Genomic DNA, 17,755 nt, shown 5'->3' with positions numbered 1-17,755 from the left:
CGCACGGGACACGCTGCCAGGGACGGCCGTGCCCACGCGGTGCCGGGTTGGGATGCGAGCAGGGGCTCTGGCCAGGCTCCGCTGCACCCCAGGACACGCGCTCCCAACCCCCCCCGGCACGTTTGTGAGCAAAGCTGACCCAGACTGGGTCGGTCTGAAAACACTCCAGCCGAGCAAACATGGTACCATACAGTATCGAATAATTTTAAAAGTTAAAATAGTTTATTGCTGTTCTTTGTAGAAATGCACTTAACTTACATCATCTGTTCTCTTCCTTTATTTGGCTGTTGGATTATAGGCATAAAAAGGTTACGTTTACCCATTTGTTCAATGACATAACACCTTTTTCTCTTTTGTTCCACTCACGATATTCTCCTAAGCTTCGCTGGCCAACAGCCCCGAATCTCTTTTACATAAATACTGTAAATGTCTCCATAGGTTGCAGCATTGTAACAAAAGATCTACCAAAGTAGACAAAATGTTCGGTATTCTTGGTTGGTTTTTTGCATTTAAAAATATACCTAAATTTGAGATAATCTTAACAGAGTAACAATTACAATAAGAAAATAGTACAGTGCGTTGACTAAAGGAATATTCTGCTCTCCTTCAAGCCAATATTCCCTTTTGCATGTTGAAGTGATTCAGCAATTACTTAAGAACTTTTACCTACATACAATAATTTAGTAAAATGAGAATTAAACAAGGCAGATACTTACTACTATTCTTCTGTCTGCAATTCACAGCTCATGCGAATAAAATCGCAATAAATATTAAAAAATAGTTTTTCTTTTTCTTTTTTTTTTTTCTGTAAGGCATCTCTGAGTATTACAAAGTTTTTGTACAACCAAAAAATAAGATTGCTTTTTTCCATGTTCTCCGAGTACCTCTGTACCTCAACAGTAATTAAGAGGACTGCAGGTTTGATGAGGAGGGGAGGGCTGACGGGGTATGGCCAGAAAGACGACCACAGGTGATGGAAGCAGACCGCGATGTGTGCAAGAATCTGGAGGTTTCCTGTGAAACATTTCAGTCACTTTTAAAACATCTTCGAGACCATATCTGTCCAGATCGAAAAAAAAAAAAACAAAACAAAAACCAAACAACTTACCAGGAGTCCATTTCCATGAGCACAGTCAGACTGCAAGGGTTTGGGTTCGCCCTTAACACTATAAATAGCTTAGGTATTGATATGCACCTACGTAAGGGGGATAAAGGGGCAGGGTGATTTTTTTTTTCTTTTTTTTTTTGTTTTGTTTCTTTTATTGTTGTTTTTTTTTGTTGTTGTTGCTTTTGTTGTCCTAGTCGTATCCTTCCGTGGTAAAAGATTGTCCTAGGCGGCGAAGGCGCGGGCAGAGCCCTCACTGCATGCGGTCGGGCTGCAGCTGTTGGGGCTGGTACTGCACGAAGGCGGTGGCGGGCGCCGCTGGGTTGCTGGCGGTGATGGGAGGTTGGACTGCGCCCGTGTAGCCGTATCCCACAAAGCCGGCGGCAGGAGAGGCAGCGTAGGGGTACTGATCGTAGGCAGCTGTGGTGTACTGGGAATAGGCTTGGCTGGCGGCGGTGTAGTCGATGTAGGGAGACGTGATGGACTGCACAGGGGTAGGGATCACCACGCTGGGCTGGATGATGGCTTGGGGGTAAACATAGTGAGGCGTGAGTCTGTGGAGGCAAAGGGAGAGAGTCAGCGAGGGGCTGGGCTCCCTCCAGCCTGCACGTCACCCTCCTGCCCCCCCCCCCCCAAATTTCACACACATCAGCCACCGAAAGGGCGCTGCCCTGGAGGCCAGGGCTGCTCGGGGCGGAGGGAATGAAACGCAAAACACTCCCGGACCCCAAGGGTGGGAGTAGTGCATGGGGAAGCGTGGACTGCAAGAACGGACACACACCCTGGTCTCCATGTCTCGTACGTCCCCAGAATAACCTCCCTGGAGGGCAGTGACACAGCCCCTGCCCGACTGGCTCGCTGTATCTCCCTGGCCCCCACCAGCCCTGCCTGTCCCCGCCGGTGCCGGCAGCCTCGCCGCGTCCTGGGTCCTCCAGGTCCACACTCACCCCATTGCCCAAACCCTGTTAGAGGCTCCTGAGGACCCACAGCCCCCACAGGGCACCTCCTGGCACCGGGGACACCCGGTCACTCTTCCAGTCGTCCCCCCAGGGATGACCGCTGTCCCCGGGCACAGCCGCGGCCCTTCCAGCTTGCGAGCTGTTATCAGTAACTACACATTTAAGCCGGTGTTTCCATCACAGGGGGTGTTTAGGGCAATGCTACAGGGTGTTTGGTGTAAAACACGAGATATTAATTCTGGTTGTCTTCCCCTGAGTAACACTCCTCGGCAGCCCCCGGCCCGGCAGCGACGCTCGCGTGGCCATGAGCCCTGCGGCCACCGGCCCCCGGCACTGCCTCTGCCCTGAACACCGGTCCTACAGCAGCGCTTTTCACCGGCCCCTGCCCCGAGGCAGCCGTGCTGCCGAGAGGAATTGATCAACACCACAGTCAATTAAAGTCCATAGGCTGAGATATCCCGGAGACGGTTAATGCAGGATGGCCCAGTCATTTGCTAGAAACTGCTAAGGAGGAGGAAAAGAAAAAAAAAAAAAAAAAGGCAGCAAAGTGATAGGGCTGTATTTTACAAAGGGCCCACAACAAGTCAGACCTCAAACAATCTGCGCAAACTTGGAGGTTTAGGTCCTTCCACACAAACTGCCACGGGGCAGACAAAAACGGGCGCCGGCACAAGCGAGCGCAGAGCGCAAAGAGCATCGGCCCATCCAGCCCACGGCAGAGCTCCACCGCGCGCGGGCTGGAGGCGTCTGGGGCTTGTTGAAGAAAGAGGGGTGTGCAGAGTGCCACCAGCAAACAGCGCGTCAGCGCTGGAAGGTCAGAGCCACGCGCAGCAAGAAGCGCAGGAACAGGTCCCTTTGGCCGGCTGCTTGCTGAACCACGCAAGGCGACGGCACGAACCAAAGGCCACCCTCCAGAGAGCTCCTTCCACCCTGCCAGCCAAGCCCAGCTCGCTTCGGAAAAAACAAAAACAAAACAAAAAAAAAACAAACAAAAAACCCCCACCAAGGTAAAACTCCACAAAGAGCTTGTGCAGATTCAAATATTTTGGGGTTTTTTGTGTGGATGTGTGTGACAGCACATTTTCAAACACAACCACTTTTAAAAGCCTCCCACCGGCTCTCCACAAGGCGCAGGATCGCACGTGCCTAAACCGCTCTCCAGAGCCGAGCTCAGCTGCTCGGGGAGGGGATCTCTTGCCCACTCATTCATCTCATCTCTGGGGTCGGAAACCCCCACAGACTCACCACAGGACGCAGTGCTCTGGTGCCTCGTGGGGACTCGCAGCCAGGGACTGGAAACTTCTGCTGGGTGGGTCACTGGCTGCCCTCGTTCCACCCAAGTGTCTATCCTAAGTCTCTGCCACCACCTACAATGTACTGGGGTCCACCTGGGGCTGGTCCCCCCTCATCCAGCAGTTACAGGGCTGTTCCCATTTGTTTCACAACCAGCACTGGATGGTTTAACCCACTCTGCAGGCAGGAGAAAGGCTTCTTGCAAGCAAGTGCTCATCTGAACCAAGGTTTCTCTTGTTTTCCCACTCACATATGCACTTTGGTTTTTCTTGAGGCAATTTGCATGATGACAGAATGATTGTTCTCCTCCCCACACACAGCAACACTGCCTCCGAAATCAGGGGCCTTAGATATAACGAGGCCACCCCCAACGGAGCAGCAGCAGGGAGGAGGACGGATGGTGGAGAGCGGCACCTCAACCTTTGGCTGATGAAGTGCAAGACCACCTCCAGAGGCCAGAGCCATCCCCGGCGTAGTGCAGAGAGAAGGACCTCACAGCCCCCCGGTCCATAAATGCACCGTACCCAGTATCATCACCCTGTGACTAACAAGAATGAGATGAGGTGGCGGAAATTCATTGAATCGCTTTTGGAGTAGCTCCAACCTAAACCGCAGCCGCACGGCTGAATCAGAGTTAGAGCTTATGGACCAGCTCAGACCAAGAGCACCTTCCGAGGAGCCTCGCCTCGCCCCAGCCCAGAGCTTCCTCGCTTGGTCACTGGGGGATTGGTTTGCTTTCCATAATGCAGAGGTGCCATACGGCTCTCTTGTCCTGCCAGAGTCTGGGGAAAGGCTCCGCAGAGGCACCCCAGGCACTGGCCCAGGCAGCCGTCGGGGGCAAGACGAGCAGACCCCACGCACGCCTCTTGCTCTGCCCCCTCGTACATCAGCCTGCATCCCAGGTCGGCGATGGATGCTCTGGCTGCCTGTCGCTTCTCCCTGCATGCGTCCTACTACCGGGCTTCCTCCTACTCCAGGGCTTGATAAAGTCAAAACCACTCCACAAAAACAACAAAAGAAACAAATGCATGATCCTCACGCTCAGGACTCACTAAAAAAACACCCACCAGCAGGAGCAGAAGAGAGGCCTGCACTTTTCCTGCACACAGTCATGCAGCCTGTGCCTGCAAAATGACCAGGAGGACAGTCCGAGAGCCTCCCAGCAATCCAGCCTGAGCATCACCCTGGCTGAGCCGCTCCGCGGGTCACCCCCCGGGTGTCCCATGCCACCACCCAACTGCTCTCCGGAGCCGGCACATCCCATGCAGAGGACGTGGCCACACACGGGGCCGTCAGGGCGAGTGCACGCTCCCAACTCATCCCCGCGAAACTCCGGATGTCAGCTTCGCTTTCACGTACAGCGCTCCTCCGCGGCAGCTCCCACGGCGTGCTCCAGAGAGACAGCAAATCCGCAACAGCCTGCACTACCGTTTTGCTCAGCAAGGAAAAATTCCAGCTCTTCAGTGCTACTTTGAACAAAAAGCACCATCAGCTAAGAAGACAGTAAGTATTCCTGTACTCCATTGCCAGAAATACGTCCCAGCCCAACGCATACACAAGCGCATATCACAGTCCACAGTGTACTGCACTAGAAAACCACACTCAGCAACTCCAGAATCTGCTTCGATGTAAAAGGGAAAGTCCTTTTGGTCCGCAGGTTTTTAATAATTTAGCTAGACACTTCAATTAAGATATTATGCAATTTGGACTTCTGAATTAGGATGACAGATGGCAACTTATTGATCAAAACAAAGCACACAACCCAAGGTAAGGTCACTTTAATGTCTTGCAGCTACAAAAAAACCCCACACCACCAGTGCAGTACGATGAAGTTCTCTGTTGGCTACATTCAGCATCCACAGAAGGTCTTAAAATATTCCCCCCCCCCCCCCATTTTTTTTTTTCCCTAGGAAAAAAAAAGTGCTCTTTTGGAGTTCTTTTTCTAGGAATCAGCAAACTCTAATCTGAATTTCTACAGAATGAGTCACATCTGTGTTTTAAGATGCCTTTCCCTTCCTCCCTGCAGTTTTGCTCCGTCCCCCAGGAGAGGCCCTGCCAGCCAGAAGAGAACTTCTACAATACACACAACGTGATTATAAAACAGCAACCAAGTTGCCACCACACATCAAAGCCATCCTGTGAACAGCAGATGTATGAGATGCTTATGGCGTTATGATTAATCACAAGCAAAGGCCACAAAAACGCCATGAGCATGGTCAAACCTACGTCTAGAGCCGGCGGTGGCCGCAGGAGGGACTCGGCAGGGCCATCACGGTGCAGGAGGGCAGCCGGGACCGCCACGCTGGCCCACGTGCCGAACTACGTGGCATGCCGCCATGGCAGCCAAAATTGCAAGACACAGAACAAAAGAGACAGTTATGGAGCCATTGGCAGAGGTGGCTCAGACTCGGCTTCTCCTTCTGCTGTGCAAAAACGCGAAGGACAGACCAAAAGCAGCCCGGTTTTGGCGCAGTCCTGGGTGGAGACGTCAGGACGCATGAGGCGAGGTGTGTGGCCACCAGTGCCCTTGGCTCCCGCGAGGTGCTGCCTGCTGAGAGAGAGGACTTCTTAAAACCCGCCGCCACCCCGTCCTGCCCACCGCAGCGGCAGAGCTGCCGGGGAGAGCTGCGGGGTGGGCAGCGGCAGCCCCGGGGGCAGCCAGGAGGAAGGGACAGGTCAGAAGGCCCTGTGTCCCACTCCCCTTCCCAAACGGCAAGGAAGAGGGACGAGCTGATGAAGCCCTCTCCCTCAGCAGCAGCTCCGCCGGGCAGAGCTCATCTCAGAGACGCTTTAGATATTTGATTATTTTAGGATTATTTTAGGTCAGGTTTACACCTAAAACGTGTTTCAGCCGCACCTCCTCAGCTCTCCTCTATCCTGCAGGACTTGCTACGCGTGAGCCGGCAGCAGCTCCCACAAGCCGCACGGGTCCGGGAGAGCAGCACAGCAGCAGCTCCCGACCTCCTCGAGCTCTGCCGGCCAGGCCAGGAGCTGCTTTTGCTGCTTCTGGAGAGGTGGGAGACAACCGCAACCCTCTGCCAAGAGGGACACGGCATCACACAAACACTTGGGAAACGAGGAGGGGCACGGGGCTCTTGGCAGCCTCACGGAGATCAGCACACAAATGCCACCGCCACGGCCAGCCTTTTATTCCTTGAAGAATAAAAGAAACAGAGCCCTTTGTGTCTGCCAGTGAAAGGCACAAATTCTGGCATTTGACCCCAGGAATTTGGCCTCCATTTCCACTAGAGTTGACCCGTTAGCTGCTACAGGGACACCCACGCTGCCACAACACGTGACGGCAGGCGGTGCCGGGCTTCGGCTGGTAGGTGGTACTGCAGAATGAGCTGAGCATTGCCACAGCTGACCGTGACAGCAACATGAAAACTTCCCTCTGGTGAAGTAACACCTCCAACCACCGCCTGGATGACAAGATTTGAGGATGTATTTTGAAGTGGGTTCACGAGTGTAAGAGCACTGGGCAGGAGCTGCTCAGGGAAGCGCACCCCAGCGACGCCGAGGAAAGCAGCCGCAGTCCAGGAGCTCCTCACTTCCATCAGCAGTGCCACACCACCGCCTCGGTGTTGGCGGTGCACAGACACATCCTGATGGAACTCATCCCCCAAGAACATCACTCCTGAAGGACACTCCCAAGCCTTTAAAGTAAAGGCTTTAAGTAAACCCGTGTGGCGTGGTGGCACGCTTGGCAACACGTATCGTATGGGCCCCAGCCACAATGACAGGCTGGAAAAATGCAAGGAATTCAGGCCCTGTTCTCAAATCCAGACAAAATGAGGAGGGGCTGCAGGCTGGAGCATGGCCAGGTCAGTCCCTGCCTGCCCACAAGGACTCTCGCTCCAGGAGGAGATCTCACGGAGTTTACCCACCAACACTTTGGTCCAGATCAGGACGCTCATCATGCCCCAACCACTCCACCATCCCTCAGCTTTCACTGACACGGGCTGCGCTTCAACCACTGACATGACAAACCTCTGAATCCTGAGGTGTCCCTACTAAAGCTGATTTAAACATGCATTGAAATGTCAATGGCTTCTGCCTCATCAGCCAACTACCTCAGCCAGCTCCAAGTAAGACAAGGATGCACTCTGCAGCTCCATGGTACGGTATTTATCCTCACCTACTACAATATGACACGAACACAAAATAGCAAACCAACCAACCCAATTTCTGCTCATCTTGTAACTAATTTGCCTGTCCACCATCTTCTTCTGGGAAGATTTACACAGCAGCCTGTGCAAGCAGGGACGCGACTGCGTACTTCCTTTGTGGGACCAGACATCACCGCACTGGTGGCAATCACCAAGGAACAACCTGCCACATCAGACTGTCCCAGGCTGGAATTGGTACAAGAGAAAAAGTGATTGTACTACAGGATTCAGTAATAACCTCCGGTGGTTCCTGAGCTTACCAAACCCATTGCTTGAGTAATGCAAACGCTAACTTAAGAGTGTGAGAGCAATCCATGATTTCAATTTATTTTCATTTTGGCAGGAGAGAGAAAATTTAAGGAACAGGAGGCACCACAGTAGCTGAGAAGCTATCCTAGACCAGCAATGTCCTCATTTTGCAGCGTTAGCGCATCTTGACTTCACGATGCAACAAACTAATGGCCCATAGTGGAGGAAGGTGGATCCCATAGAAACAAGTAAAAAGAAATGCCATCGACAACTTCCCCCACAGCCGGTGCAGAGGCGTCGGGGGAAGAAAAGAAAAGGGAAAAAAAAAAAAAAAAAAAAAAAAAAGGTTGCAGACCAAAGATGAGAGTACATCTCACAAAGACCTAATCCTTTTTCTCAGCTTAACCAAAAGTCTGAAATCAACATGCTGAGCTCCACCACGAGTTCACCGGGCTCAACATTTTACAGCTTTATCCTCTGCGTCTTGCTTCCCCCACACCCTAAGGAAAAAGAAAAAAAAAAAAAAAAATCCCAAACAAAGGCATGTTGGGCCAGACGAAAAATAGTTTTGGAGAAGCAGGCTGAAAACCACTCAGGTAGCAGGAGATAACATCTGCCTGAAACAAGAGCCATCTGGCACCAAGGAAAAAGCCACATGGAAGTTTATCCGCAACTAGTCAGCTACCCAGAGAAGGAAAAACCCCTCCCTCCCCTTTCGAGTTATCAGCACAGCCAAACCAGAAATGAACTGACAGAAGAAACAGAAAATGCTTCACACCAGTGCACTACAGGGGCCCGAGTCCTTCAGCATCGGCGTGAGAAGCCCCGGAGGATGCTGGATTCACCCTGTCCACGCAGGAGGAAAACCAGAGGCTCTGACAGATTAACCCAGGAATTCTGCCTTCAACTGAGCTTTCCAGTTTTCTTCTGCAAGTTGGAGGAAAGCAAAGGCTGCAGAAGCATATCTGAAGTATTCTCAAGTACCTGACAATTTTTGGCATAATATATATTAAATTGGCTACTTTCAAATGGTTCCATTTTTTGACAGACTTTCTTTCCGCACACCTGATCCCTTCCACTGACTTTTAACTAAAAGCACCCGCACACCCAATTATCAAAAACTCTCTCTTGGACAGATGAAGTATTTTGAAGTAGAATTCTTTAGCTAGGGAAGAAGCAATGAAATACTTCTTTTTGAGAAAGGAAAACCTACGCTGACAAGTAATTTCTAAGCCAAAAAAGAAATCCCATTTTAAGAGTTTCGGCGATCTCTGCTGCCAGTTGTGCTTCCGTCGACCGACAGCACCTCAGACATCTCTCCGCACACCCTCCCGTGAGGCGGGATGCCGGGGGAGCGGGGAGCCTGCCCCCCGCACGGCTCTCCCCTCCGCGGCCGGAGCAGAGCCAGCAGCAGCTCAGCTATGGCAGAGGAGCGCCGAAAGGCTCCAAGCTGGTGACTGGGAAACGGCAGGGGACAGCAGGATCCTGTTTACAGCGTTTAGAGACCGAGAAATAGGAGACGGTTTTAACTCGGAGGTCCGCGACTTTTCATCTTTTGTGATCACTGAGTATATTTAGCCTCGGTATGTAGCTCGCTCCCATCTGTGGGGAACAAGCTCTTCATCTAAGTCATATTTAGAAGTGACCCGGTGTCCTTGCTACCAAATTATCAGCACAACAACTGTCTAGTTCCCTCTCTGGTGTCCTCAGCTCCGAGGCTGCCTGGCCAGAGCTGCATTTATCATTCAAATTACTGGGCATGTGTTTAATACGACAGAGTTAGGGACCGGTACGCCAACAGCTGCGCAAAGGAAAGATGAGATCGAGTACAAGCTGGACTGCTCTGGAAATCCAGGGGCGTGCACGACTCTGCCGCATCGGGACTGAGCGGCACCAGCCAGACCAGAACAGGAGAATTTTGCATCTCCCACTCCTCCTGCAACGAGGGAAAAGGACAGAGGTCTCCGCTGCTGGGGCGCCTGCTCTCGCGCTGGTAAGGACAAAGAGCGAATCCACCGAAGGCAGTGGAATCCTGCAGAGAAGACGGCACAGCTCGAGCCGTGTGCCAGTTCAGCCTGGCTCCCCACGCCACACAGGCCCGTGCCCCAGAACGGCACGTGGCACCCTCCACCAGCAGCCTGGCCCCTGCCAAAGGTCTACCACTGCCTTGAGCTGGGCACAACACTGATGCAGCCAAGTGTACGGTCAATATATCAGACCGTGCTCTCCTTTGGCACCGTTCTACGGGCCTATAGCAGACGCAGGATATGAGCAAATCGTGCCCAAAAGCAAAACGAACTGTATACCAACCCCTTGGGTCCAACACCAACATTTGCCACCTTGAAGTAACGTTCAAGAAAATTCACAAAGCCATCTGATCTGCTAATAAATAAAAGCCTACTCTTAAAAAAAAATAAACAACAACAACAAAAAAAGGAGCTCTTTCTGGCTGGCAAGCACTGGGCCTGAACAGTAGCAACCGAGAACGAGCAGCTGAAGCCATTTGGAAAATGGATTTGAACGTTTCTTAGGAAATCCCCCCCTCCCCTCGCCAAAAGCTTTCATGTTATTGGCACACGACAACCAACAGGTGCCGGGTGCGCTGTCCCCCCGGGAGCTGCCGGTGCGCGGCAGAGGGGGCTGGGGGCCGGCAGAGCGGGCTGGGGGCCGGCAGCCGGCCGGTTTTTGGCAAGCGGTGCAGTAGGAAGCCGGGGCACAGGGGACACCGGCGGCGGAGCGGAGCAAGGCCAGCGCGCGCCGTTTTATACGCGTAACCACAGAAGCGATGAAAGTTTGTTTCCTTTTATTTTTAACCCAATAGAGAAGTTTTAAGGATAAACAGCTGCGAGAGAGGGTGGGCTGACACAAAGAGGGACTTTCTTCACTTCCTAACTGCAGCAGCAGCACAGCGTGAAATTTCAAACTCAGAGAGAGATTTAACTCTTTCCAACGCTGCCCGAGACTAACGTGGGCCAGAGTTGGGGGGCCACCAAAATAAGCAACTACACACGGATGGGCAGGGGTGGTCTCCGGAGCGGCAACATCCAGCGTGCAGATATGGCGAGAGCTGGATCCTGCTGCAAGAGAGCTTCCAACAGCTCAGTCGCTCACTCAGTCACTGGTCGATCTCCCACACAGATAGCTCCTGCGCTGAGGCACGGCCACAGGAATGCGGCTGCCATACGCCGCTCGTGTCCCAAGCGGCAAGCACGGCTGGGAAGAGGAGGACCAGGGAATCCCCGTGCCCTGCACAGGCTCACACCTGTCTTGAGCACTGCAGTCCCAGAGGAGAGGACCCAGAGGGGGGCACCAAGCAGCGCTGCCACATCCCCATGTACTCCCGGTCAAGTGCTCTACACAGTTGCTCCTAGCAGCTTCCAAGAAGTCTCACGTCTTTCTCAAAATTTCTTAAAAAGGGACATTGCTGTGGTCAGCAGCATCTCCATTTGGAGAGAGGGGGTCTCCCCCATCCCAGATCACGTCAGCGCAGCTCTGTGCTGGCTGGTACCCGCAGGGACGCACCGTGGCATCACCAGCTGCCCCCAAGCAAAGCGCTGTCCGTGAGCTCCGGGCTAAGCCCCCCCAGGCCCAACAGTGCTCCCCCAAACTCAGGAGCCAGATCTCCAAGTCACCATGACACAGGCGCATCCTTTGCCTCGCGTTACTGTTAAGGTCTCCAGTTACGACAATCTCAAGACTACATTTCAGAACAGGATTTACTGCCGACTCCGTGCTGTCTGCCGAGCGCACGCCTGCCCTGCCAGGACAGCAGGAGGAAGGAGAGAGGCTCCTCATGGTTTCTCTTTCTGTTCCTCATCCCCCTGGCAATATTTACAGCTGCATTTGGGTGCCTGGGGCTGGCGGGGGGGGGGTGGGGAGGAAAGCCTTCAGTTTATAAATAATCCTCACTGATGTTTGGGTAATTTTCATAGTTTCCATTCATTTCAGGTTTCACCAAAACCCACGTTTTGTGGCTTGATAGCTGGAACATGACTGACTGGCTTTCCCTTCTCTACCTGCCGAGCAGCTTGTGGGTTGCTCATTCAGTTCTTCCTTGCCAAGTCCAGCTCGCGCACCTGGTACCCCGTGTCCCATAACAATTATCTTTTGGAAAGCGCATGCCAGCCCCCGGGCACAAACACTCTGCGGAGGCAGGAACCGCAGGAGGGAGAACCCTGCGACGTCCTGCACGGGCAAAGCAGGCGAGACGCCGAGCTTCACGTGGGGAAGGTCCACGCAGTGCAGAGCAAACAGACAACAGCAATTTGATGAAGCTTCCAAAGGCAGACAGACCCTGATAAACTCCTCATCTACCCTCAAATCCCACAGAAAGCCAAGGAAATTGTGGGTTGGAGGGAATGAAAGAGTGGAGCCCGGCAGGCTCTTAATTCTGTTGGTTTACTGACGAGACAAAGAGGGAACCGGCAGCCAAACTCCGTTGCTTGACTGAGCACCTGATGCTTTGCTCAGAAGCCACAGAGCAGCCCCAGTCGTGGTGCTCAGGTAAACGGCTCCACTTTTTGCCCAATTCCCATTGTGAGTGATTCTGCGCCAGCCACGACTGAATGCAATGAAATTCTTGTTTACTGATGCTTGCAAATAATGATATATAATCCCCTTCCTCCAACCCTCCAGTCTCCTGGTTCCTGTCTCTTGGCAACTGATAAATAATTTATAGTGCGCTCTGCTGTATGTGCTAACTGCAGCTCTGCTGGTTTAATGATGAAACCAATGCCTAAGAACTGGAACAGTGACTGTCTGCATCACAAGGAACACGTAGCCAGTTGATCCCGCACTCCTCTGTGCGCCAAACTAAAAGCAAACTGTTCAAAAAAAAGAAAAACTACGTTTTCCAGGGCCGCGGCTGCTGGGCAGGAACGGCACCCTCAGGAACAGCAGATTATCTGCAAGAGGAACAGGCGTGCGCCGGCGCTCCTGCCAACACGAGGAGTTTAACGTGCTTCACCCTTTTGTTCTTTTCTGTTAGCAGGCGTGGAAAAACTCGTAACTGGCTGGTTTTATCGTCAACTTCTCTTGTGCACTCCTGTGCAATTTGGAAAGCCTCTGGGGTTCTCATCTCGTATGTACCGCTGCTGCCTGCTTTGGGAGCTGAGAAAGCTATCGCAGCTCCCATGCAAGGAGAGCTGCTAAAAAACAGCATCTTGTCTACACGGACTACTGCAGCTCCTGCACCAAAAAAGAGACACTCTTCTTTTCATGACAGATGTTCTTCGAGTCTTTCCAACAGAGCCGTAACCACTTATGAAAACCGGCATGTTTGAACCGTACACAACTCGCGTACACTGGGTGTGCACTATTGTGGCAACACAGTCTCTTACATCCATAAACTCATTGGAATGAGATTACCCAGGCAGTTGGCAACTGCAGCCGTGAGGGCAGAGGAGTGAAAGTTTCGGTTTTGTTGTTAGCAGATTATTTTTTTCTCAAAAAAAAAAAAAATCCAAAAAAAAACCATTAGCAGAGAGCAGGAAAGGGATGAAGTATTTCTGTTGACAAAGGCGAAAATCCCATCTATTTATATTAGAGTCACACAAAAACCCACAACAGAGCAGTGCTCAAAAGCTTTAAAAAAATGCACCTACTTTCTTAATGCTCTTAGAAAATAATAATAAAAAACCCTATCAATATTCACTTTCTGAAATGGTGTAAAAAAAGAACTGCATCAATCATTAAACAGTTAAATGAAGGCAGTATGACAGTCACTATTGTTCTCGTGAAGCACACTTGTCTTTTGCCGAGCAGCTGCCAGATCCTATTAGATGTATAAAAAGAGGACTTTTCTAACCGAGCAGGGATGGTATAAGCTATTGAAAACAGCAGACAAAAGCCCACTTTTGCAGACTATTCAAGCCTTGTATAACATCTGTCCAAAATCAATTTTTGACCTAATGTTACTTTCATTAAGTAACAGACTTTGTTTCCAATGCAATTTGTTTTCTACGATAAAACTGTATCCTAAGCATTATTACGTGGGAAACGGCACAGAGGAAGCAGAAGATCTTATTTGAAAAACATGAGAACAGAATTTGCTTAATTGTTTTGACACCTTAAGTACTATTATAGAGAAACTATTTTCCATTTATTTGAATTCTTGTGAATTCTTAAAGTTGACAAAGCAGCAAGGGACGCATTGGGTTTATTATGACTAAGATTTACTGAGGATAAAGGAGGATCTTTGGGAATTACATTAAAGCTGACAAACGCACAAAACTCCCGAAATCTTCACCAGAAATAAAGTACTCCAGACATTAACAACAGCTGTTGAAACTGTCCACTCTTGACAGCTAAGGCTTTTTTTCCACGCATTTTAAATAAGGAGGAAGCCGATTCATGAATTTGATTTCAAACAGACTGTTAAGAAACATTTCCACTTACCCAAAGGGTCTCTGAATGAAGGCTGGATGTAGCTGCTGCACACCTATGGTAAAACCTAAAAAAAAAAAAAGTTCAGAAAAAAGAAATATTAATGAATGGCATCCATTGTAAGATTCAACTAGCAATATACGTGCATAATTACACCTCGGACCACACATATATGCATTTCATCTGCTATGCATACGAGTGAATTCAGAGCCCCATTTAGAAGCAAGTTAATTTTAATATGCGTATGTGACCAGATGGGAATTCAGATTAAAGAACAATGCGAAAGTGGTGTTATTGGAGAGCCAACGGGGTATAATGCCTTATTTCACCCACTGGGTACTGCGGTCATTAAACCAAAGGGCGGAATGATGAAGTGGATCTTACTGTTAATACTGATGTAATGAAGAGGATAACGGGAAAACAGCTCAGCCATGGAAGGAAACGGCTTTAACTCAGTTATACAAACTCAAGTGCTTAACACTGGTGTAACAGGTACCAGTAAGCAGCTGGGGCAGAGCGGTAACCGGGCTACACAGCGTCCTCAGTCAGCAACGAGCACTACGAGGGACGAGCGCGCATCACCAGATCAGATGAATCCAGCCCGAGCAACTCGTTTCCTCGTCTTACAAGTTATTCTAATAGAGGGAGACGGGCTCTCCTGGATGCCTCACCAGTTTGAATACTCCTCGGTTTTGCTCCCAAATAGGCCAGGTTCACGTTGGCTTTCCTGCCATCGATGATGGGGTTGGGGTCTTTGCACGCCCGTTCAGCCGCGGCTCTGTCGGCCATGGTCACCTGGAATTAAGCACAGCCGTGTTTGTAGCAACGGCGCTTTGTAAACACTCCGGCAACGGGCACCGAGCGGAGTTTATTCCTCCGTCTATTTTGACTCGGGAGGAAACCTCCGCTCCCTGCGCGGCGGGACGGGGAGGGCTGCGGGGGGGGGGGCTGGCACAGGAGCGGGCTCCCCCCTCGCCCAGTGACTCCGCTGGGCTAACGCCAGCTGTTTGCCCTCGCCCTCCCGTCTCCCCCGCCTCCCCCCGTGCTCCTTTTTTTTTTATTTTTTTTTTTTTTCTTCCATAAGGAGTCGGCGGAGTCGGTGCCCCAACTCCCCACGGCGGAGGCGGCTCCGCGGGCAGCGCCGAGAGCCGCAACGGCACCGCCTCGGCCGGCACCGGGGGGGTGGTGGGGGGGAGGGGACACGGGAACACGCTTTCCCCCCCGGCCCCGGCACCCCCAGCACCGAGCCGCGGGGCAGCACCGAGCCACCGGGGGGGGGGGGGGGGGGGGGGGGCGCCGGCCCGGGGGCACCGCTGCCAGACCCCATCCCCGGGGCTGGAGAGGGGAGGGGGAACAGTCCCGTCGCCCATCACCGCGGGACACACACACACGCACGCACACGGATGGGCACTCACAAAGCCGTATCCCCGGGATTTGCCGGTCTGCCGGTCGGTGATCACCACCGCCTCCTCGATGTCCCCGAAGACCTCGAAGTACTTCCTGAGGGAGGAGTCGGTGGTGTGGTAGGGCAGCCCCCCGACGAAGATCTTGGTGAAGGTGGTGTCCTTCTGCACGGTGTGCATGGTGCCGGGCGCGGCCGGCCCCAGCCGGCATCCACCCCGCGCCGCCGGCGACGGGAACAGACACACGCACACACCCACACCCGCCCCCTCCACCACCACCACCACCACCACCACCACCCCCGCTCCGAGCCCCCGCGGCGGCCGAAGGGAGCGGAGCAGGCGGCCGGGTCCCGGCGGCCCTACAGCCGGCTCATGGCCGCGCTTTGTCCCGGGAGCGCGGGCGGCGCCGCCGCTCCCTCCCGCCGGTGCCGCCGGTGAGTAGCGGCCGTCCGCCGCCGCCGCCGCCTTTGTAGGGCCGCGCCCGCCCCGCCCCGCCCCGCCCCGCCCCCGCGCAGGGGCGCTCGGGGCGCGTAGTTCGCCGCCGTCGCGGCACTACCGGGCGGGGTTTTGGGGGGATAGAACCGGCCCTGCGGTTCTATCTATGGGGAGAAGGGGGCGTCGAGCCCCCTGCGGCGACGGACCCCGGGCGCTGCCCCCGGCCCAGCGGCGGAGCTGCCTCGAACCGGCGCCGCGGTGCTCCTGCGGACCCCCGGGGAGAGGGGGGGGACCCCCGCGGCCACCACCCCCGGGGAGGGGGGACACACCCGCGGCCAGCACCCCCGGTGCGAGCCCGGCCCAGAGTACAAGTCCCGGGGAGCAGCTACAAACCCCGGGGCGGGGGGGGGGGGGGGGGGGGGGAGGCGAGGGCAGTGCTCCTGCAGGAGCCCGCCAAAGAAAACCGCCTCGAAAGAGGTTTGTTTTTTTTTTTTTTTTCAACACCGCCCCCACCCCCCACCCCACCCCTTCCCTCTTTTCAATTGCACAATAATCTCAACTGCAAGTGTTCAGTCGCTGGCAGGTTCGGACACCGGGACAAGGCCACCAAGCAGCTCGCCAGCCTGGGCGCGCTCGGCAGCCGAGGCAGGAGGAACCGAGTCGAGGAGGAGGAACAGACGGGGGTTTAAACATGGAACAGAGGCCCAAAAGTGTCTTTCTGAAGCAGGTTCCTAAGCTTCCTGCTTCGCCAGCGGACACACAGACAGCATCTGTCTGCGCAGCCTGCCTCTGTGGGACAGGGACGCAGCATTCCCATTTCCACTGGTGGGCAGCAATGGGGTTCCTCTCCGCTGTCCCCCTTTTGCATTTTGTTCCCTCTCGAGATGGGCGGCTCATACGAGGGCGGCTGATCTGACCTGCAGTTTTCAGCCCTGACCTGGGAAAGCTGGGATTGAGAGCTGGGAGTACAGTTACTGTAGTGCAGCCCCATATTTAATTCCTGTAGCCCTCTGTTCATAACTGCAGGAAAATAAAAGCTGAAAAGCTACTCGGTGCCTCAAAATCCACCCTTGGAAGACACACCAATGGTGGAGTGCTTGCAATGCTTTTATTCCTCCCCCCCAACAGCAGTTAGAGCCTACGGTGTGGGACGGGGTCCTACAAAACATTTTTCTATTCACAGTTGCCATCACCCAGAAATTCATTGGCCAGACCCCCAAGAACTGCCCTGTTCCTTAGGTTTATCTTGCCTCTCCGGGGTTATCATTTGGCAGAGAAAGAGAGATTTTTTTTGCCACATGATAAATGCAGAGATAACATTTTAGCAAAAAAGCCAGTGAAGTTCTAAATCACCATCTACTTTGGCTTCTGTACAGCAGGTTCAGACTCTGCAGACGTTTTTCTTTTACAGAGCCCACAGAGAAAAGCCAGTTATTTCAAGAGAAAGGAATGCGTTAATGTCTGCACTCCGTAGTTATTCATTAATATTTTTCTTGCACTGCTTCCATAGTTCTAAACACCCTATGCTTCATAAAAGAAGAAGGAAAAAAAAAAAAAAAGTCAAGGAAAGCCATTAAGCTTTTCATTCCTAAATCACCAGACTTCAGGAGTAGGACACGACTCCATTGATTACTGTGGAAGAAAGATGGAGCTGGGCCAGCAGCACCCAACATCACAGCAACATTAGCGACGGCCTTCTGCAGAAGGGAGGGTCACGCGGGGAGCCCGGGAGCCTTTGTGTTTCACGCAGTGACGTGC

General features: G+C 52.8%; 1 protein-coding gene across 2 annotated transcripts; it reads right to left on the bottom strand.

Moving 5' to 3' along the window:
- Positions 1-200: 200 nt before the first annotated feature.
- On the bottom strand, positions 201-15,831 carry RBM38 (RNA binding motif protein 38). 2 transcript variants are annotated; one of them, XR_014269746.1, is made up of 5 exons: positions 15,575-15,831; positions 14,831-14,954; positions 14,172-14,226; positions 1,109-1,659; positions 201-1,014 (listed from the first exon to the last, which is right to left on the bottom strand). XR_014269746.1 is itself a non-coding variant. In XM_082491366.1 (4 exons), the coding sequence occupies exons 1-4, from the start codon at positions 15,740-15,742 to the stop codon at positions 1,359-1,361; spliced, it is 648 nt and encodes a 215-aa protein (XP_082347492.1). In that variant the 5' UTR covers positions 15,743-15,831; the 3' UTR covers positions 201-1,358. The 2 variants fall into 2 exon arrangements, 1 of the variants encoding a protein (XP_082347492.1); XM_082491366.1 differs by having other exon boundaries at positions 201-1,659.
- Positions 15,832-17,755: the final 1,924 nt, after the last annotated feature.

The sequence above is a fragment of the Vanellus vanellus genome (genome assembly GCF_965231255.1).
Source record: "Vanellus vanellus genome assembly, chromosome: 15".
NCBI classification, from domain to species: Eukaryota; Metazoa; Chordata; class Aves; order Charadriiformes; family Charadriidae; genus Vanellus; species Vanellus vanellus.
Note: the sequence above shows the minus strand (reverse complement) of the source record. Positions and strands in the feature narration are given on the sequence as shown.

What these genes read in the sequence shown, in the direction of transcription:
- RBM38 (XM_082491366.1), bottom strand. Translation starts at nt 15,742, where the DNA reads ATGCACACCGTGCAGAAGGACACCACCTTCACCAAGATCTTCGTCGGG. An exon ending in ACCGAGGAGTATTCAAACTG is followed by an intron (nt 14,227 to 14,830) that starts GTGAGGCATCCA and finishes TTTTTTTTTTAG; the next exon opens with GTTTTACCATAGGTGTGCAG. An exon ending in TTCATTCAGAGACCCTTTGG is followed by an intron (nt 1,660 to 14,171) that starts GTAAGTGGAAAT and finishes TTGCCTCCACAG; the next exon opens with ACTCACGCCTCACTATGTTT.